General features: G+C 38.0%; 1 protein-coding gene across 1 annotated transcript in view; it reads left to right on the forward strand.

The window, feature by feature from the left end:
- Nucleotides 1-3,406: 3,406 nt before the first annotated feature.
- Nucleotides 3,407-23,532, forward strand: part of fz4 (frizzled 4) — a 53,078-nt gene continuing 32,952 nt past the window's right edge. The window contains exon 1 of the mRNA XM_069504917.1: nucleotides 3,407-4,536. Coding sequence (XP_069361018.1) covers nucleotides 3,626-4,536 — 911 coding nt within the window. The 5' untranslated portion in view covers nucleotides 3,407-3,625. The remainder of the gene's footprint in view (nucleotides 4,537-23,532) is intronic.

Genomic DNA, 23,532 nt, shown 5'->3' on the forward strand with positions numbered 1-23,532 from the left:
GAGTGAACTATTTAAGTTCAGTTGCATGACAGGAGGTTAAAGTTACGTTATGATTACCGACTTACGTTTATGAAAAGTTTTAACAGCGCCAACTGGGACTAACGTCATGAAATTTGGTAGACACGTTCTGTAAAATAATATCTGTGTATGTGGTTTCCCTAAAATAGGTATATCTAGTTTTAATGTTACACGGATTACTACGAATAAACTACTCTTAAACTTTGACCACCATTAAAAAAACAAAGTGGGTTGCACAAGTCTAAATTGGTGCCTCTATGATTAAGGTTAAAGAGATGGTGTAAAGTTAACAAATCCTGACTTGTGCAACCCATTTTGGTTTCCTTGACGGTTAAAAGTTAGCCTTTAACTGCCTATCATGCAGTTAAAATGATATAGTTGGCGCAGACACAAACCTGTCTCGTTTTAACTCTGAGTAAAGTCTGAGCAAAGTTTTAGTACACTCTATACATATTTCGGTCTTAGTGTAAGTTCTCAAGTTAAAAACGTGACACTGTAGGGCGATTGTCTAAAACCTGCATCAATCATTATTACAATCTCAATTGTTCTGATTGGCTGAATTTGTGCGATTCTTGTTGCAACAATGCATTGTGGCCAATAGTGAGCGAGCCTTAACCAATCAGAGAGGATTGCGATCGTGACATTGTAGCTCTCAAACAACCGCGGTAGGGCCACTGGATAGCCAACACTCGTGTCACATTAGTTTACTTGCAAAGTTACACTATTCAATGACTGATTACTGAAACACTATTGAATTATTAAGGGTACCTTAAATATTAAGAGACTTTATGACGTTTAACCACTGTTTGACACATGTGGCTAATTCTGTTGTACACAATATATACACTTAACTTAAACTGATTTTGGATTTAGCTTAGATATTGTGGACACCAGAATTAGCTAAGTATACCATACGTATTTAAGATGTCATCAAAGAATTTAAAGTGATTTTCAGTATTCGGGCCCTTGTAAATGTTTAAGATGGAAAGACTTAAGATTTTGAGACGTGGTTTACATGTGATTTGTATGTAGATAGGTGCAGTTTGACGTCATTGCCAATATAAAAAATCTAAATTAAAAATTAAGCACAACATCTGGCAACTATTTTCGCTGATATACTATTCAGCTAGCAGTATCCCTGTTCCCTAGTAAGAGTTTGCCAATGTCGAAAAGTTTGAAGGTTTGATATTATGTGGCTGATTCTATTGTACATCATCTCTATGTAAACTTAACTAAATAAACAAGTCTAAATTTAGTTCTATCCTTTTCCACAGAAAGTATTATGAAAAGGATAGCAATAGATTAGGATCTTTCAATCTAGTTTAGAGATTCTTGCAACAGAATAGGCCAAATTATTATAATTAAAAGAACATTTCGTATTTATGTTAAAGTCGTACATTCTGTACCACAGATTTTGTAGATAATATGAAAGAACTCGATAACGTTGATAGTTTTCGAAAAACTGAAAAAACTCGTACTAGGGATACAGATGTTACAAGTGAAATAAAAATAATGTTAATAATAATATAGTGAAACAAAGTGTGAAACTACTTGTATAGTATTAAGATTATTGTGAATGTATTTATCTTTTATTTTAGTCGTATTATAAGAATATCATTCTCTAAAAGATTTATCGAAAGGCATGTAAATAAATTTGTTTGGTTCCATTGCGTATAAATACAGTAGCCGGCAAGAAACATTGTACATCGACCTTTAGAATGAGATTTCAGCTTTGTAGATCGTCGTCTCTGTCACTCACACGTATGTGACATTTTGGCGGTCTCAACGACAGAGACTACGCTCTATGAAACCACTATCTCTTTCTAAAGGTCGATGTACAATATTTCCTGCCGGGTACCGTATATTCTTTATGTACTAAGCTGTATGACTTCACAAATCTGTATTTCGGTCCAATTTTTTGTAAAACTAATATTGTTCACCATTATATTTACTTATTTATGTTAAACTATACAGTAATGCATATTATTGTAGTAAATTATGTACAATAAAATAATATCAAAATCATCCCTCTTTTGATTTTACTTTTACACTAAGTTATACCTACTCTCTAACCTGCAGGGTTAGCATAGCATGGGCGGGGATATAATTTTCTCCCCGGGGAAAGGATAAAATCTTTATCCCCTCCGACAGCTTTATCCACTCTCCGAGCATGGGCTCACGGGTGGATATAATTATCCACAGTGAATAAAACGGGGGACTTTCGGTTTTTGGATCTTTTCCTTTACCTTTATTGGGTTAATGGTAATTGGTATTTGGGACCTATGTTGGGTTTATGTTGGGGTTCCCAACCATATTCCAAACATAACCCAAACACAACCCAAACATAACACAAACACAACCCAAACATAACCCAAACACAACCCAAACATAACCTAAACCCAACAGGTACCGCGAGACATGTTTTGATTTTTTAAGTTCTATGAGAATAAACTTAAACCCACGTCTAATGTCGAGGATAAAATTGTCCCCGAATTAGGGATAAACTTCTCCTCTCCCCTGTTGCCGTGCTTTGAGAGGTGGACAAGTAAATTTTATCCCTCGTCAGTGGATATAATTGGGGGATAAAATTTTTGTCTCCTGCCCATGCTAGGGGGGCTGTATTATAAATTCAATAAATTCTGTAATATTTTCATCCTTAACTGTAGATGTCGTAATCTGCTTACTATCGTTATTATCGAAAAATCGATATTTCGATAAATCTAAAGATAAATATCAGCCGTGATGATAAAGCTGTGTACACAATCGTGTTTATATCAATGGATTTAGATTTGTAGCTATTCTATTATTTATAATTTAACAAACGTGCATTTTTAAGCTTTTATGATATAACATCCATTTCGTCTTTTCTAAAAATGCATCTATCTAAGTCGAAAAGGATTAGCAAACCGGTTCTATACAGTAGAAATATCCGAAGAGACTACCTAGTAGGATTAATTTTGTACTAACGAGTATTGAGTCTTTAAAAAAATATTGAGGTCTGTGGTATAGGTACATTTCAAAACTCGAACTCAAATCATTCAGATTGGGTATTATTGTACTTATACATTTTCTGATGGTCAATTGCTGAGTTTGCAATACAATGCAATACAAATACTTAAAACTAATGCTACGAGCGTTCCAAACGCGCCCAGGTCTGAGAAGAGCCCACAACAAACTCGGCCGGGTTTCCTCGAATAAGTAGGTAGGTACTGCAAAGGTGTAAAGGTTCAGTTTATCAATGTAACACACAGTATGTCTGTAGCTTTATCACACGATAACAAGTATCGAATAAGCCCCGAGGATGGATTATGGAAGGACAGCTCGGTTAACGAGACTCGCGCCGCTCCGGACAGCGACCGCACGGCTCCTCACTAATTTCCCTCCCTTTCCTTCACTTCTGATACTATCGCGCATACATACCTGCCGACTTTTTGTTTGTGTTGGAAGCTTCGCCCCGCGGAGCGCCCGCCGCCCGGCCTCGTCTGCACAACGTCTCGAGACGCGCTGCGAAGCGCACTTGCGTTTCGCCGAAACCACCGCGCGCGTAAACATTCACGATACAATGAAAACATTGTTGTGAGTTTGTGACTCCGTGCAATCATCAACAATGAAGTGTTTCTCCGCGCTATTTTTAACCGTGACCCTCGCTTTCGAAATCACAGCCGAGGCGTCCGTGAGGACATGTGAACCGATCAAAGTGGCTATGTGCAAGAACATTGGATACAACCAAACGGGCATGCCCAACTTGGCCCGGCACACTCTTCAAGCTGATGCCGATGTGACTCTTCAAACTTTTAGCCCCCTAGTGCAGTACGGATGCTCGTCTCAGTTACATTTGTTTTTATGTGCGGTTTACGTTCCCATGTGTACGGATAAGGTCGCTCTACCTATAGGGCCGTGTAGAGGGTTGTGCGAGAGTGTTTACGCCAGATGTTACCCCGTCCTCCGAGGTTTCGGGTTTCCTTGGCCTGCAGAGCTGGATTGCTCTTTATTCCCAGCTGAAAATAACCACGAGCACATGTGTATGGAAGGTCCGGGGGAACGTGCACCACCGTTAGGGACGATACCTCTGGATGCAACGAATACGGCTGGAAGAGGGAATTGTAGGCGTCTCGTTAAGCCGAATAGTTGGGTTTATGTTAGAGGGTCCGGTCGCTGTGCTCAGTTCTGTGACGCTGAAGTGTTATGGGAGTCGGGGGAGCGCCGAGCGGCAGAAGTGTGGCTCGCTACATGGGCGGCACTCAGCTTCGCGTGTACACTAGCAGCTGTGGCGGCACAGCTGGCGTGTGGAGACAGAGGCGGAGCTGGAGAACGGGCCCTGGTCCTGGTAGCACTCTGCAGATGCGCAGCCGCCGCAGGGTGGGGCGTGAGAGCAGCAGCGGGCAGAACTGCAGCCGGGTGTGCTAAGGACTCTACATCTCCAACCAGAATGTTGCTGGCACATGATGGATTAGCGAACCCCAACTGCGCTGTCGTCTTCTTGCTGCTGTATTACTTCGGACTGGCCGCTTCAGTTTGGTAAGTTTTTTGACATGCTTAATTTCTAAAACCTAATTTCTTCTCAAAAAAATTCCTTACTGCTTAGGAAATGAAAATTTTTACATGGCGAAATTCCTTACTTTCCGTACTTTGTTATTTTACCTATTTATATGAATGAATGAATGAATATTTATTTATTACTAAATTTTGTACATTTGGCTTTAATGGAGTCCAGCTGCGCGATTGCGGGAGAGTGACAGCTACAATATCACGATCGCAATCATCACTGATTGGTTAACCCTCGCTCACTATTGGCTACAGTGCATTGTTGCAACAAGAATCGCACAAATTCAGCCAATCAGAACAATTGAGATTGTAATAATGATTGATGCAGGTTTTAGACAATCGGCCTACTGGCTCCTAAACTAGGAGATCCCGTATCTTAGGAGCCAGTGCCTTCCCATAGGTAGGTAGGTACATAGTGGTTGAACTTAAAATTATTTAATAACAAATACAAATATTGTGTGTGTGTGTTGGTATACCTAGGTACCAACCTGCATTTTCCTATTTTTCTGCTTTATAAATTTTCGTTTTTAAGTAACCACATAACCTTGAACATACCTACCTACCAATAAAATATTCATAGTGTCACATGTTGCAATTTTACTGCAATGCATCTATGATCTAAATAACAATTTGCAAAACAATCGACTTCATATTTTCGTAGGTATGTCCCCAAGCAAAACAATATCGTGTTCCGTGCAAAAAACTGCAATGTTATCAATTGTACTGGACTGCTGGTATTCGGTTCGGTAGAGGCAACAATGGTCTTTTTACACTAACCGATTTCCGATACCTGAACTCCCGTACCTGCAGGCTGTTCCATTGTAACCGCGTCCTAAGCTTTAACTTTGTCGCCAATCAATTATGTTTTGTCAGCTCTCTTCTTTTGATACAGAACAGGCCAATAATTTCTTTAAACTGTGACAATAGTTTGTAACTACCTAGTTTTAATTCCTTTGTAAATTTTTTTACCACTGTCACCAAGGTACTTTCTAGGTACAACCTGAAGATCGTAGGCACAAGCAAAGAGTATAGGTACAGTACGCGGCAGAAAGTAATGTACATCGGCCTTTAGAAAGAGATTGATTTGTAGAGCATTGTCTCTGTCGTTGAGACCGACAAAACATATTATAGGTATGAGTGACAGCGACAACGCTCTACAAAGCCGAAATGTCATTCTAAAGGCCGATGTTCATTACTTTCTACCGCGTACTGTATTACTTATTAGAAGGCGTCAATAGCTACAACGGTCAGGGAGAACACTGAAATCTGAAAGGTCGATTCGACGGTTTAATTAAGTAATCCCCACCTGTTGCACTATTGACCGTACTAATTTCTGCTTCTTAGAAACATTCTTTACGCTTATTTGGCGGGGAAAGGAACAGCGATAATAAGTCATGCTTAACATAGCATTTTGAAAAAATAACGTAGGTACAGTACATCTAAGTACTCTACTAATATTGAACCACGTAGCGCTCTCCTGGACACTCTTGTTCTAACACCGCTTCATTTGAATATCAATACTAAAGCTCGAAATTCCCTATAATGCTACTGGAGATGCTGCTTAAACCTTTTGTTTTCTCAGCAATAAGTCACGCTCTGTAAAGTATTAAAGCGAATGGGTATTACTCCAACACTCCAACTTGGTTATTGTCCGGTTAGTACGTTGCCTCGGCCATTACATTTTAAACATGGTAACTTTAACAGTCAGGCGGCTTTTTCTTTGAAGTGTTTGAACTTTATTTCCTTGCCGTGTGTCTCATACGGAATTGGCGGAACTAACATTAAATCAACAAAGGAAAATTTGAATTGGCGTAAGGAACATGAAAGTTCTAACATTTGATGTCGGCTTTTTCTCTGATCTTTTCTGCAGTAGGTAGTTGGTGGCCTAGTTACTTTACAAACGCCTGATAGTTTCGTGTGAAAAGTTGAACTATTATTCCGAAAACTCTCCTACGCTGATGTCGATTGCGTCTACTTAGATCGCGCATGTGGGTCCTGGGTCCTAGATCAAGCATAAAGATCGATAACTAGGTACTTATATTACAAGTGCTATGCCTGTATAAAGCATCACAATACTACATCGAAAACACTAAAACGGCGTAGAGTTCAGGCCTAAAAAAAATTGTCGATATTAGGAAATCTATGTTCAAAAGTGAATGCCGATGCGTAAGGACTGAAAGTGATGACTGATGACAATTTAGGACATAAATTGTTGTTAGAGCCAAACATGGAAATTACGACATTTTCTTTGGCATTTCAATAGGCATCTTCTTTGTCGTGTAGATCTTTAACTGCTGTGTAAAATTGACGATAATCGTCAACATACAAATTACAATTGTCCCTAGAAACAATTATGGGACATGCGACAAACTTACATGGATATTTTGACATTTAAAACCGGCTCTCTGATCTTCATTTACTCGCCTTGTGCGTCGTGCGAAGTTACATATGTAGGCACTCAATAACGTGGACCATATATGAAGACATCCTAAAGGACTGGTGTCATTTGTACCCACTTATTTTTAATGGGTAAAAAAGTATCTTATGTCGTTATTATGTAGAGCATTAGAGCTATTCTGAGCTTTAAAAAAGTGTAATCACTGATATTCTTGTTGGTCTTCTTTCAGCATCAGTGGCAGGTAGGTAGGTATAATACCTAGGTGAGTCTGATTACCCTCCCGCTCCCTCACACTGGGTTAGTGCGGGAGCTTTGCGAGTGTGCGGGGCGTTCCTATTAAAATTGTCACACAAAAAAACCTCAACATTTTAGACATCGTTAAAAATAAAAAACAAAATCCATAAGTAGATACATTAAACTTTTACAGTTCTTGCTGTTAACTAGTATTATTATCATACTAGTTCTTTGAAAAGCAACCCGTTTCAGAAATGCTGGGGAGGTCGCTGGTCGGGCCATAAAGAATAACGAATTGGGAAGTAAAACGAACGAGCCCCAATAAATCACTTCGGAGGCGACTCCTCTAGTCAAAGGCGGTCAAAAAAACGTAGGACGCGTTGTATTTTAACAAACCTGAGGAACAGGAATTAAAATGGTTTTGAAGCAGTTGCTTGCTACATACATAAAATCTATATATATAAAAGGAGAAGCTGACTGACTAACTAACTGATTTATCAACGCACAGCTCAAACTACTGGACGGATCGGGCTGAAATTTTGGCCTGCAGATAACTGCTATTACGAGTAGGTAAGTATGACGTAGACGTCCGCTAGGAAAGGATTTTTGAAAACTCAATCCCTAAGGCGGTAAAATAAAGGTTTGAAATTTGTGTAGTCCAAGCGAACGAAGTCGCGGGCATAAGCTAGTATTGTATAAGTAGGTAATTTTAAAATTTTCAAATACTTAACTAAATCTAGTAACCTATCTAAGTTAACCTACTCTTAGGCCGCGATCGCACCTTGTCGTAAGTTAATCATGTAAGCTTGCGTGAGTAAAACTTACAGGTGTATCCGAAGCCTAAGTTGAGTTGTATTGAATTTTTCTAGGAGACCACTGCATTAGGTTTTGTCTGAAGAAAACCCTCAGCGTCAAAAATTATAATTTGAGAAATTACGATTAAATAAGTAGGTATCATATAGGTATACCTACCTACCTAATAGTAGAAATCTTAGTAAACATTTTCATTTAGGAATGTATTTTTGTTCTCTACCGAAGAAACCACGTAAGTAGGTACCTAAGTCATAGCAAAGCGCCGAAAAAGAATAATTTAATATAAGTCATCGATAACAAACTCGCCATTTGATAACGGTTTTTAACTAATTTAATGGGAACAAAGAAAACGAGCTAGTGAAATGGTAAAATCCGCTAGTTAAGATAAGTAGATATATACTTATATAATATAAGGTCGGTTAAAACCAAAATATGTAAAAAAAATCCAAAGCATGGCGATAAAACCTTAGGTCGATAGGTAGCTAGTTACTCGTACTTACATTCATATTTAATTTGAAATATTGTCGTTAACTTTTAACGTTCGACAGTTTAAACTTTAAACTAAGTATAAAAACATAATTTATTGACTATAAAAATAAAATATCGGCCAAGTGCGAGTCGAAATCGCACACGAAGGTTTCCGTAAGGGGTCCATTTTATGTGTGTATGTTATCATACATAAACGTTTTAAAAACTTAAAAATTTTGAAGAAATATTATATCATTTCTTCACAATAAGAATATGCTGGGCACTTTTGGGCTAAATCCTTGCATTCTCCTTAACGGTTTTCGGATTTTCCCTTTACTTGTGCTAAGACATTGCTACCTGCCAAATGTCATAATTCTTGGTCAACAGGAAGTACCCTGTAGGTTTTGATTCCCTTGACGGGTCTCGACAGACAGACAACGAAATGATTCTAAATAGATAAGGGTTCTTTTTTCTGAGATACGGAACCCTAAAAATTGGTAATAAAGCAGTCATAACCTTACGAAGCCGCGTGTTTCTCGTCTTTGTGGTTGGTATGTAAAAACATGCCACATCTCTTTGGCAAACCGATTTGTTGTACAGTAACGCATTATGACATTCGGGCCGAGGGCTTAAGGTGACGCAGGACGCTCGACCGAAATTGGCAGCGCACGTGGGTAACATGTTTGCTTTTCACTTGACATTGTATGAGAAAGTTGAGAGGTACGATGATTTTCACTGAAATCAAGAGTGCGAAAAGGGTTTAGGAAAAGTATTTTTGAGAAAAAACTGCTGAATTTATGTTTGAAAAGTAAAGTTATTTCAAGTAATGAATAAATAAACTACGTCTAATGATAAATTGTTTTAGAATTTTCATATCCCTAATCTTATTTATTTACATCCAAAGTTGTCATAAATTTAGTGTTAAAATAGGAATCTTTTGAGCCTCGTAACTTTTAAATCAATATTTTTTTTAATGTTTTATATATCAATAAACCTAGATAATGACGAGATAAATCGATATAATTCTTAGTTTTGTGCGTACAATATCGAATATTGCTGTAATTTCCCTCCTACGTTTGTATGAAGAAAGCACTGAACTGAGTCCCCTTAAGAACAATACAGCCGCATCTTAGTTTGTAAATCAGGAAGAGATGTAGGTATACAGATAAGCAGAAATATAGACATATTTGTATCGACGTTTTGCTCGATACGAGTATTGTATCGATGTTTTACTCGATACGATTACCTACATAAATGTTTTGAAACGTAGCTACTTAGGTAGGTATGTCAGTAACTACTCAGTAGGGCAATGTATCTATCGTGTAACACCTATTCAAGAACCTAGGACGCAATAGAGACCTAACTCGAACAAAAAACCTGTGTAAGTAAGAGAAAACCTGTTAGAAGTTTTAAATTTTTTTTTTAAATGTTTCTTATAAAGTGTACTAGATTATACCCGCGATTTCGTCCGTCGATTTAGGTTTTTAAAAATCCGTGGAAACTATTTGATTTGAGTAAAAAAAAAATAGCATCCATACCCGAGATAAGTCAGCGCGCTAACTCTGTATCTACCTTTCATCAAAGTCGGGTAAATTGATGGCCCATGAAAAGCTAGCAGACTGACAGACAGACACATTTGCATTTATAGTACTTACCATACTTATATACCTAATAAGTACCTATGGATATGGATGTTTCCTACTCGTAAAACAGAAATCGATTTAATCAAAATTATCGAATAAGATACCTAGTAAAGTGTCGAGTAAGTTAAGAATCTCGATACTACGGAACATCGATTGTTTTCCCGGATCCCAAGTCCCTGCCGATGTGGCCGTCGAGACTCGAGGCAAGACAAAAAGTCGCCGTATTGCATTTCTACATAAAATATTTGTTCAATTACAGAGAACTTATTGATACCCTTCGAAGCCGCCGGTTCCATCGATGGTCCTGTAATTTTTATGTTTTTCTGTTTCTTTGTACGTATGTAGAATTTAAAAGTTTAGCTGGAACTTTTATGTCGCATTGTTATTTTTTTCAGTACAAATAACGAGTACCTATTAGGTACCTACAATGTGGCATATTTAGGCTTAGATCTATAGAGCGCACTTTGACTTTGCTCAGACTTAAGATTGAGTTAAAACGAGACAGATTTATGTGAGAGATCTAACTCTGTCGCATTTGAACTCTGTCTTAAATCTAACTGCGCTCTATAGTCTTTTATCATTGACCTTGATTAACAGTAGACTGTTTTATGACTGATCGCTTTCAAAATTACTTATTTTTTGGATTTATTCTAATTAGTCTACCAATCCGCACATGTCCAGCGTGGTAGACTATGGCCATATCCCTTCTCACTCTGAGAGGAGACCCGTGCTCTGTAGTGAGCCGGTGATGGGTTGATCATGATGATGATGCATAAAGGTTTATGCATACTTATACTGAAAAATTTCAAGAACTTTTTCGTGTCAACGTATTTCTGTTATTTAAGCAGGTATGGCAATACTTTAGCGCTTCTGATCCGTGGTGTAAGCCGTTTAAGAGACATTTTTCTGAAATCATAACACGTTCGCAAAAGTTAAACCGGTTTTTTAATATATCTCCCTAATTATTTCGCGTGATGTCGCACGTAATTGCGTCAATTTAGTATTACTTTATGATTGAGATATTAACAGTTTACATACCTGCTTACCGTAGATATTTACCGTAATTTCTATCTTTGATTTCATTCTCTGACTTTTACCTAATTTACAGAATTCCGTTTCTGCCTAAGTAGGTACCTATTTCAAAGTAGATCGTCATCAATACCACATCTCAAGGCTCAACCTATGGGGGCCCACTATTGAGTACGGGTCTGCTGTTTGAATGCGGAGGGCCATAGTTCACCATGCTTGCCACGTGCGCATTGGCAACCTTCACAAACCCTTGAGAACAGTATGGAGTGATAGGTAGGTATCTTTTTAGCTTTTTTAAAGTGAAAGCTTTTTAATGTACTAAAATGGACTGAAATTAACTCATGAAAACAAAATAAGTCCAAACGCGACTATCCTATCACTTGCCATTTGGGAGTTCTAGTGCCCACCTTCCATCTCTATTACCAGCCTCTTGTCATTGTACCTATTTTAGAAGTAGCCGAATGGTTTTTTGTTTAGTTGCGAAAATAGGAGGGGGCGGCTTTAGAGTTTCCCCGGTTGGCATAGTGAACTAGTGCCACTGAGTCGAATACTCGTAGATATAATCAATTACCAATTTTAACGAAATGACAACTTTTAAAAATTAGCGGAAAACTCAACTCTACTTCGAAAGCTCGAAAACTTGCTTGTGAATTTCTTACTTCTCGTTCTATATTTAAATCGGCAATCCTTTCGAGTGACATGGCGTCAGCTAGACCACTGGAACACTTTTATAGCGGATGTTATTAATATCCAAGAAAGCCACCATTCTGTTCTGAACCGAGACATTATGATACTTATGATAATTTCACGTAGATTTATGTCGAGCCTGTTCTGTTGCGGGATATCAACGGGTGACATTTAATTCTGACAGATATTAATGTTAACCGTTGATACATTTGTTTATTCGATGTTGTAACTTTTTTTATCTTCTCTACATTTTATTTTTAAAATGTTAATGCTTTATTCTACAGTGCTGTTTATTTTTATAAATCAATATTTCTTAAAATAATTAACCGTTGAGTTGATGATACCTATTACCTACATATGGATTGACATTATTGTTTCCGCTGTTTTTTATCTGAGTCATCTAATTTGCTTTTGGTCAAATATACATGGAGATTATGTAGATTTATGTGGAGCTTTTTCTTGCGAGTTATCAACAGATTGCATTTAAATCTGACGAATGAATGTTAAGCGTTGATACATACCTACATAATATTTTATTTTTCCGCTGCTAATTTTATATCACTTTGCGCCATAATATTATGTAGGTTACTTTCTTTAAATGTTAACCATATTGTAGGTATTAATAAGTATTTCCTTAAATTTAAATTTAGAGGAGGACCAAGTTAATATTATTTTGCTAGAGGTTAGGTTATTTCACACTGTACCTGTATACAAATGTGTGCATTATATTTTAAAATTTAAGACCTAGGTGGGTATTATCTACGAAATTTTTAAAATTTTCAGTAGCACGATTGCCAAAATCTTGCGATTTTCAAGTGCAAACAAAAACACATCAATACACTATTAAAAATTGCCTCAAGAAAATAAATCCCTTAAAAACCTGAATGCCTTTCAAAGGAAAAGTACTTTTTAAAGTGCCAAGAAGTTTGAGGAAAACAGGCTGACTGATGGATTCCAAAAGTAAAACTCCAAGATTAGAATTTCCTCCGAGCTTGTTTATAAAATAGGTAAATTACTGTAATGACAGATCACTAGTTAGCCGAGCGGGCTCTGTGGTCGGCGGCGCTGTAATGAGAAAATATCAAATTGGTTTTGTATTCATGCGCTCGCGTCGAAAGGAATGTTGGGCGATGATCTGTGATGCTGCGTACACACTCGTTGGTTATGGATAATACACACCGGAGAAATATTTGAGTAGGTACTAGCTGATGCCCGTGACATCGCCCGCGTGGATTTAGATTTTCAAAAATCCCGTGGGAACTCCTATGTGATATTCCAGGATAAAAAGTAGCCTATGTCACTTTCCAGGTCTTGAACTATACCCATGTGAAAAATACGTTGCACCGTTGCGGCGTGATTGAAGGACAAAGCCACAAACTAACACACTTTCACATTTATAATAGGAGGATGGCGATTGGCTATGGTTCTAAATGAATTATTTTAGGATTTGCCATTACACTGTAAAAACACACTTATTAAGTCGAGGATGAATTCCTTAGTGACAAAGTTGCGTGGAAAGAACCAGCTGAGCTTTCAGTTGCCCACAAGATAGCGTAGTGTCTGTGTATAGGTATACTTATTGTAATTCATTGTGAATCGAAAAGAGCAACTGCTGAGTTTCTTGCCAGCTCTTCTCAGACTGCATTTCGAACTAGTGCATGCAAACTGTAGAGTCACAGACGTAGCATAAAAGACACTTGTTTGTCCTACTTTAATGAAATAAATAAATTTAGATTAATAAAGAAGGCCGCCGATTTTACACATGTACTAGTACGTATGTATGATACGCCCCAGCTTCCCATGGAGGCCTTCTTATTCTATAGTTAATGTAAAAATTAAGGGTAAATTGCGCCCGCATTTGTGAACTAGGCTTTAACGTGGAGCATAATCGTTTGAGCTTATAGACAATTTAAATCTCTGGTCTCGTAGTATTACGCTATTCGTAAATAACAGTAATTTTATTTTCATTTAGACGGAACACCGTAGCCGTGGTTCCAGCAATAAAATATGTGTTACGTTACATCTGGCCGTAGTTTAGCCGTAAATATTATGAAAATGCCGCAGACTTGCGTGAAAATGATAGACAAAAAGCTATCAACAAACCAACATGTTTAATAAAATAATTATTTCTATTAGGGTATTTATTCCATTACAATTATGTATTTTTTATTTCGAACTCTTTACTTTGTCACGGATCTGTGATCTGTTCGTAACTACCTATCATAAATTCTGTGACGTCGAACATAGGTACGCCGAACGGAACATATTTTGCAAAACTGAAAAAATATCGAGTGTGAATCGAATGTGTTGAAGAAATATTATGAAGTCAGCAGCTGGCTGTAACATTTACTTATTCGGCGCGTGCGGCTACTTTGGGAGTAGTTACCGGCAACAGGTAGGTGAAGTTATGTAGGTAATTTATAAAGTTATTAGCTCTTACTACTGAAAAATGCGTAGCATTTAGCAGGAGCGCAGCTCTCGGTACTCGTGTAGGAACAGTTTAAAAATATGAAACTTCCTTTATCTGTCGTAATGCATAATTGGCTTTTTTATATGAAAAGAAGCCGATTGCTCGTCTCCGGACGGTTTCATTTTCAAACCGCCCATTGCCCGTCTATATTTAACGTGTAGTCTGTGAGAAATGCTTTCAAAAAGTATTTTTTTTATATTAACACAAGATAAATGTGTTGATTTAATGATTTGAAAGCATGGTGTTGACGGCGATCGAGATGCGAAACTAGATTCAAACGAATGAAGTATTGCTGTTTACTCGGCTGATATACGAGTACGGATATGGATAGGCAGTATGTACGTACGGATATGTTTTGATGTTTGGACTTTGAGTGTGTTAAATATTTTTCTTGTAAACTTCAGAACTTTTATCTTAAACTTTATATCCTGTGGTAAATCGGGATGGTTTGTGTTTGGTGCTTAATAGCGATAGGTATTAATTGCATAGCTTGGTTCCGGATGAAGTTTTTGATGTTTGAAACCTGTACCCGTAGTACAAGATTTTACGTCTCACCAAACGAAACCAAATTCGAGAGTCGAAATACTTCCGCGTTACAGTAAAATGGACCTAAACAGCCTTGAATTCAAGTCAAATATTCAATGCCACTGATTTTAATTTCGCAATGTTTCCGCTTGGAGCGCTGGCTGTAGAAGTGTAGACAAACTTGAGCTTTAAAACAAGGCGTTTAAGATCCAGTTTACTGTAACGCGGAAGTATTTCGACTCTCGAATTTGGTTTGGTTTGGTGAGACGTAAAATCTTGTACTACGGGTACTGAAACTACGTCATTTCGATGAGCGACGTTTTTTTTCATAATCGCATCATGGCGTTGTTTTTTACGTGAGTGCTCAAAAAAGGAGTGTTTTCAAGGTTCATGTATAGTACGCGACAGTTGTAATGGCAATCGGGGAGGTAACGCCCCGCACACCTGCCAGTACATCCCCCGCGCTAACCCGGTGCGGGCGAGCACGTGCGTGACGTGCGGGTGTTCCCCCCCCCAGCTTGCCGATTACTCCGATTGCCATCTCTCATCTGTCGCGGACTATAATATGTATGTAGGTCTTTAGTCCACCATGAGTAATTCTTAATGCCTAAACAGATGACAAAATGTGATTCTAAATTCCTAAAACTTCTATTTTTTTTTGTCAAAAGTAGGAACTTATTTAATATTTTCATGGATAACTGATACTTAACCAATACTTTAATCTATTTTTTTTAAATTTACATTATGTAAGTAATTTTACGAAACTTGAATAAGGAATAGAACTATAGAGCATGTGTATAGGTACCCAATTTAGTCCACGGTATGTAATCTTGGTGGTGTTCATAATTTGTTGTTTATTTTAAGTTTTCTTGCGGCTGCCGATGCAATCTTAACACGAACGCCCCGCCTTGCGTCGAGCGAGGCTCGTTAGTAGGGCCGCACACCTGTATCGAATAAAATATCGATAAAATATACATACAGATATCAGAATATTTCAACATAACGCAGTGTAAAGTAAAAAAAAAAGGATTAAAGGATCTTAAGTTATTGTAACTACATCCTTAATAGTTAATAGTCGTTAATATATTCAAATTCATTCTCTTGATTAGTAACATAACTACAGTGCGACAAGGCTATCAACGGTTCAAACCCCGCTCGTTGTACTATTGTCGTACCTAATCCTAGAACAAGCTTGACGCTTAGTTGAAGAGGAAAGGGGAATATTAGTTATTTAACATGGCTAACACTCTTTAAAAAAAAACTCGACTGCCCTACCAAAAACTTTTGTGTTTTTTATGGTGTACAATGAAGCACATTTCTATTCTTTTCTACTCTATATTATAAAGCTTTTCAGCGACAAGAGCCGAAAGTCAGAACAGAAATTAATATTTTCATAAATTAATGTCCTATCGACAAATTTTGTTAACATCACTACGTAAAAGGATTCGATCCCACTGCGCCCGCACCGTAATTGGGATGCTAATCAGATGCTGAACTATTGCCATCTCTCTCCAACTTATGCAACCTGTTCGTTCCATCTCTGTCCAGCCAGGACCGCTGGGAAGGCGGAGGGTCTTCAATCATCCGACAATAAGCACTGACGTGGTTCCCTAAGGCCTGCACTGTAATCACTGTACTTTGCACTGGCAGAATAATTTTCCATCGTAACAACCAAGGTATCGGACGGCTTGCGAGTTGCGATCCTTGTTTGGGGCAATTTACAGATATCGAACGTAGGCATTTTGATTTTTAGTTGGAGTTGAGAAATTCAGGTATTTGTTTTATTCTGTGTTAGTAAACAGTAATGTTACTGTTTCCATCTCGATTCTCAACGTCGGGGTGTGCGGGGCGTCCCCCTGGCTCATACCCCGATTGTTATTTCGACCTGTCGCGTAGGTACCATAGATTCTAGATTACTAGTAACTAGGTACCTAACAGATAGTAGGTAACTTAAAACATAAAAGAGTTTTTCCAAAATATGTACCTACCTATCTCTAAGTAGGTACTGTACCCAACTCCTAGGGAAACTTAACTATTTTCTTTTAGGTCGGACCTACTAAAAAATACTTTGTACCGAAATTTCTTTACCTAGGTAGGTACATAATAGTTGCTTTATGAAAGGATTCTTTATTTAAGTCCCGCAAATTGCTAATGCGCGTGTGGCCGCCATTTTAGTGACGTCAACCTAGCTCTCTCTCTAGTCAGCACTAGAGAGAGAGCTAGGTTGAAGTTTCGAGCTGTTGGTATATTTTTATTTCGGCTGACGTCAAAATGACGTCATTTCGGTGGTAATGAGACATGGTTCCAGCGCAATAGCAATTTGCGGGACTTATACTGGACGAACCTACCTATTGTGACGAAATCAGTACCCTTATTATAAATGCGAAAGTGTTGGTTTATTGGTTTGTTGGTTTGTCCTTCAATCACGTCGCAACGGTGCAACGGATTGACGTGATTTTTTGCACAGGTATAGATAAAGACCTGGAGAGTGACATACGCTACTTTTTATCCCGGAAAATCAAAGAGTTCCCATGGGATTTTTTGAAAACATTCCACGCGGATGAAGTCGCGGGCATCAGGTAGTTTAATATAAGTAGGACTATACATAACTAACTAAAATAGGGGATACAGGATACTAGTTCTACTGGTATAGGTATCCATCTATTCTTCTGCGGTAAAAAGGAAGGTCCACACCAAGTCGTGTTTACCCGGGGAAACACAAAGGCACCGAGAAAGGATTCTGCATATCTGGCGCGGGGATCGACTCCGCCCGCGATTCTATCGAGCCATCCTCATTATTGGAACCTGCCAGCCGCTCTGTGGCCCTGGTACCGAAAACTGGGAGATACTGGTTTATTTATAAGCCTCGTTTAAAATTTATAGCTGCTTTGGAGCTATTGATATTGGTTGCCGTACCTACGCTTCGGAAATACAAGTCCTTTTTTTCAAAAAAATACGATTGTCCTGCCAAAAAACCAACTAAAATATTTGAAAATGGCTCCTTTTAATTTTTTTTTAAATTTGTATAGAATTCATTTTGAAATTTTTATCATTTTTGTTATAGCGGCAATAGAAATACCTACACATTCTGTGAAAATTTGAACTCTCTAGTCTCTAACTATTACGGTACCTACACCATTACATGAGATACAGCCCGCTGATAAACAGACAGGTGGACAGCGAAGGCTTAGTAGGTACCTAATAGGGTCTCGTTGGCACCCTTCGGGTAAGGAACCCTGAAGAATACATACTTATAATACCTACTTTCATTTGGTTTAATTTATTTATTAAATCTGTTACCATTATACAAATCAAATCAAATACAAGATCTATTTTGATAATAACAACACCAATCCATACCGTGTATCTTTTATATTTGAAATTTCATTTGTATTCTCAACGTATTCCGCCGAGCTTGTTAACCACGATGCACGCTCCAAGATACCCACAACACGATGAAAGCACAGACTAATGAAATAAGATAGACAGTAAATCGACCGCCAATAAAAGAAGCACTGTATAATAATTACATTTAGCTATAATAGTAGGGAGAGCTATTGTGTTTGACGGATTAAAATATCATTTGCTTTATCGGTGAACGGATACATCTTGAGGAAATCTGCATGCATAAGAGTTCTCCATTATGTTCTCAAAGGTGTGCGAAGTCTGCCAATCCGCACTAGATGGACTATGGCCTAAACCCTTCTCATTCTGACCCGTTCAGAGCCCGTTTGGTTCACCAGTCACCTGTGCTCAGTAGTGAGCTGATGATGATAATTAAGTGAGCATCAAGTTGGTAACGTGACTAATAATTGGTGTTTCTCTAAACTCACACAACTCACGTAACTTCATGCTACCGTACAACACAACGTTACCCATCAATCATCATACCTACGACTAATATTGTCATTCACGCTGCCAATGCTTCATCGTCGATTGCGATATAATTTCCTAAATAAAACACCATCCTTGGCTGCGGTGGAAGTAGATTAGGAATACGGCAGCGCGAAGAGTTATGGCAGGAGCATAAAGTGGGGCTAAATTCCGTCTGAAAAAGTCCACAATAAGTACCATCTCTACGTTTGCATTTTATTGAAATGAAATTAATTTGACACAACTGGACTCACTTTTATGAAGTAATCATTTTTTTCACGCGTCATTAAATTACACAGAAACCGATTACTTTTATACCCAGAAACTTGGCTTCAATTTTATCAACTCGTATGTTTTTAGGGCGCTCCGTCCATTTTCCTTTAGTCTGTGGATGCAACACGACGCAGCCTGGACCGATGGAGCCGTGATACGATCTCACAATATCCATTGTTGTAATCCGACTTTGAACTTGAATTACACTATTTATCACTTTCTCTATCACATATCCGTACAAAGTTACGGTAATCTATAATAGGATCTCTTGTTGCCTGTTCGGGTTTTGACATTGAATTGATGTTGATGAGTTTGTCACGATTATGTTAAAATGAAAACCACTTTGATATACTTTTACATACTTTAATCACGGTTTGCTTATTTAATTAATTTACAAGTCGGTACAATGAACTATTCAGACAGATGTGTGACTACTGACTATTCATATCCCAAGCGTCCCATAGAGTCTAGAGCCTAGTCAAAACCATAGACCCCCCGCGAATGTCAGAGCGTGTTAGGCCGTGTCCAGACTTCCAACAGTCCATCTAACACACTATCAGCAATTGACCTAACAATTACCTATCCAAAAAAGACCTGTGTTTAAGTTTAGGCACACGAGTAGATATTATAGACCAGAGGGGAAGCTTCACACTAGCTCACGCACACCACGACGTGCCACGGACGCTCCGTGCGCCCAGATTGGCGGCAAACGGAGCGTCCGTGACACGTCGTGGTGTGCGTGAGCTGCGCTAGAGTGAGTGAATCTACTCGTGTGGTTTAGGCAAGTCCAAAGGTAATGAAAGGGCTATACTATAAAAGAGTGAACTAGTGGCTATAATAAAGCTCGCAGAACTGTGTAGGTAGACCCTACCCTAGGTACCTACTACCTACTCGTCGAGTCGTAATTCATAACTTGTAGTATGAAACTTTAAGTATTGCAATTTGCAACAAAATAAAGTAGGGTTTTACGAATATATCGTAAATTCGCAATTATCTAACTTTTTAGTCCGATTTCATTTGAATCTTTTGCTGCGAAGGTCATGGGCCAAATTATTTCAGTCAGTGGGTGGGCTATACTTTTCGAAAGCTTCGTCTGTTGGTTTTCGGTGATGGATAGCCATGTAATTAAGGACGGTTATAACTTAAGGCCCTGGGCAGATACAACGCGTGGTGGCATAAACACAGAAAATTAACGATATTTGCACGGCAAATATCGTTAATTTTCTGCTCTGTCAGCTGTTTAGGTATAAGTCACCTCTTATGTTTGACGGTATTTACTATTGCAACTTCAGTGGTTACCTATCATCTAATGGATCCATTGCTTCGGAATGCCTTTTCTACCGAGAAGAACAAGCAAGAATAGGCACGTTCCACGGCATAAACGAGTTGGTGACTGCACAAGATGGCAGCTCGACTGGTATGTGTGGTCTGCATTTTTTGTACATAACGCCTTCAAACAAACAAACACTACAAATGCAACAACTGATTTTCAAAAGGTGTATAATTTATAACCTATCTTGAATAATCCATTTGATTTGATTTAATTTAATTTGATTTGAAAGGGTTCCATAAATTATAACTACTACCGCGTTAGACACTAATCCGCTGCGCGTTGTGTCTGCCCAAACCTTTATACCTTCGTAAAGGTAAGAGGCGTCTCGAAACGCGTTGCTTGACAAGAATTCCGAAATTGACTTTAATTTCTAGGTAGGCAGCTTCGGCAATCAGCTCCTTATTATCTCTAGCAATTTACTGTGAGTACGAAATAAGATCATGTTATGAATTACGAATGAAATGCCTGCGCAATTATCTACTTATATGAGTTATTTTTGTAATATTGGTGTGCCTAGGCAGGTCGGTTATTAGCGGTTAACCGCTATTAACCGACTGGCAATTATTGGGTTAACGAGTAAGTATAACGAGTTACGAATGTAAGTAGCAATTATAAAAAGCTGTAGCTGAAAGCTCAATTTGTAGGTTTAGCAACGAATGTTTAGATAGAAAGAAAGCATTTTAATAAATTATAGACATTCAAGGGTTAATACAAGTACTTATGAATTATTGCATAGGTAAGTACCACTACAATTTTGGTACATGAAAAATAAAAATAAAATAAATAAAAATAAGTTTATGGATGGGCTCCACTATCGGAATTCGCCAAAATTATTTTTACTTTTTACGATAGTTGATAGTTCGTCTTTCGGCAAATCAATTGGCCGCACTAATCAGGATACAGCGAATGTTTTGTGTTTAGCGAATTTTTAAATAAGTTTGGCGCACGTTTGGCGAGTCAGCAGACGGCCGGCAGACGTGACATTCTGTTACAGCGATTACCTCCATGTGGTGTATTACCTAGGTACATTATATACTAGTCCAGTAGTTTGAGCTGTGCGTTGATAGATCAGTCAGTCAATCAGTCAGTCAACTTTTCCTTTTATATATTTAGATAGGTCCATCAGATGTTATGTTTCGCAGCGTTTAATTTCATACGTTTCAACTTTCAATACAATTGTATGTATAATTACATCTTTGTATAACCGGACACATGTGTTGATTTGAAAACAGAGGCAGTTTTGTTTGGCGGTGACGGTGTAGTTATAATACACATAATTATGTTCTGTGGTGTAGTGTAGTCGCTGAGTCAAGTAAAGCTCTTATCGAGAACAACATTGAAACGGCTTGCTCAGCGTAAACTTAAGAACTGTGATGACCATAATTTTGGGAACTACTTAAGTAATAAAAAAAAACGGCTAAGTGCGAGTCAGACTCGCACACGAACGGTTCCGTACTGTTCAAGATTATGTACAGTATCTACGCGACAGGTCGAGATGGCAATCGGGGAGGGAACGCCCCGCATAGATACCCATAGGAAAATTAGACTTAAGACAATTTTTTTAATGGATGATTAGCGACTAGTAGATTTTCTAGTCCGCTGTATTTATTTATTTACTTGTTTTTTTATTTGTACCAAAAACATTTACAATACAGAGAAAAAGAGAGTAAAAGTGGACAGGGAAGGTCCACCCCTCACATCTTTATAGTAAGTATAAGTAGTATGGGCCAGATGTAACAGTGTAGTAATCGAGTGCGCAACGGCGGCGGTTGCATTTTTTCATTTTACTAACGGCGCGCTTCGAGCCACTTCAGCCTAGTGAACGTAATTAATTCTATCGATTCCGGTATTTATAAGTAGTCATTATAGTCACCCTACAGTCGAGTATGCGTTCGTTTTAGCGCCTACTCCAACAAACGAGTCGACCACCGACCGTCGGCCACTGCGTTGTTTTAAAAGCTTTCACAGGTCGTTTTAATTTCTTCACACTGCGAGTGCCTACGAACACCAACTTACACAATCTCAATACATTACAATTTCGATAAGGCACCGTACCGTATTGTAGGTACGTCAGTAATTACTTACCTCATGCAGATTACAAGTCTATACAATTTGACACCATACCAAGTGTGAAGTCATTCACTGTGTTTAAAATAAAAGTAGAGTGGGATTTTTTTCTTTTATTTATAATCAACATGATTTCACAAAAGCAATTTTACACGGATCCTAATAATACTTATGTGTTACATAATATAAAACCATCACTAATAATTACTATGTACATACCTAAAAAATTAACCGAAAAAATATTTATAACAATTTAGATTATGTGTTTGAGTCTGTGTATGTGTGTAAGTGGAAGTGTTGTGTGTCTATTTGTCTATTGTGTGCGTCTGTGTTGTGTTAGTTTAATAAGAGTGTGGTTTAAAGATGTAATGATACTTACCCAAAGGATTCAGGGATGGTTGGGACTCGTTATCTGGGTGCGCGAAGTCTAAACTGCGAGCAGCGGAACCAAAAAAGCCTTTTTGGATGAAGAAGCTTTTAGGGTCAACCACGAAATCTTCCACAAAAGATACTTTAAAGTCGGATCTTATCGCTTAGCAGCAAACTGTTCCAGGAATAGTTAGTGCCTTAAATTATCATGGCCCATGGATCTATATAAATAAAATCAAAGCCACCGAAAAGAACGATAAAAAACAAGCTCCATTGTTTCATAAAAAATAAGCAATGAATAAACCTATGCCCTAGCTATTTTCAAATTCAGATGCGATTCGCAAGGTCAATATAATTCTAAGAAACCGGTGATCTTTGTGAGCAAAGTTATTCCTTTTTGAGCGCAAGTTAAATGTTGCGACGTTCGGCCAAATAAATTGGGATTTGGAAGTTAGGGCGCATTGTGTGCCGCGGTGGAGGCAGGTATGCTTTTTTGCTCCACTTTTGGGGTACTGGCGGTGAAAAAAACCTTATTTATTGTTGCCGGCTGTTTGAACACAGGCCTATGTGTAAAGTGCCACGTGGTTATGTTTCAAACATTTTTTGAAAATATTATTTAGGAGTTGACTAAATGAAATACCTATTTAGGTACATTTTATTTTACAAGATGTAAAAATTGATAAATAAAAGCATATAAAAAGTTTAATTTTCACAAAAATAAAATTATGTAGGTACCTACCTATAAATAACTTATTTTTTCCGCAGCATTAATAAGAAATCAATATGG

Source organism: Maniola hyperantus, chromosome 19, assembly GCF_902806685.2.
Source record: "Maniola hyperantus chromosome 19, iAphHyp1.2, whole genome shotgun sequence".
Lineage (NCBI taxonomy): Eukaryota > Metazoa > Arthropoda > Insecta > Lepidoptera > Nymphalidae > Maniola > Maniola hyperantus.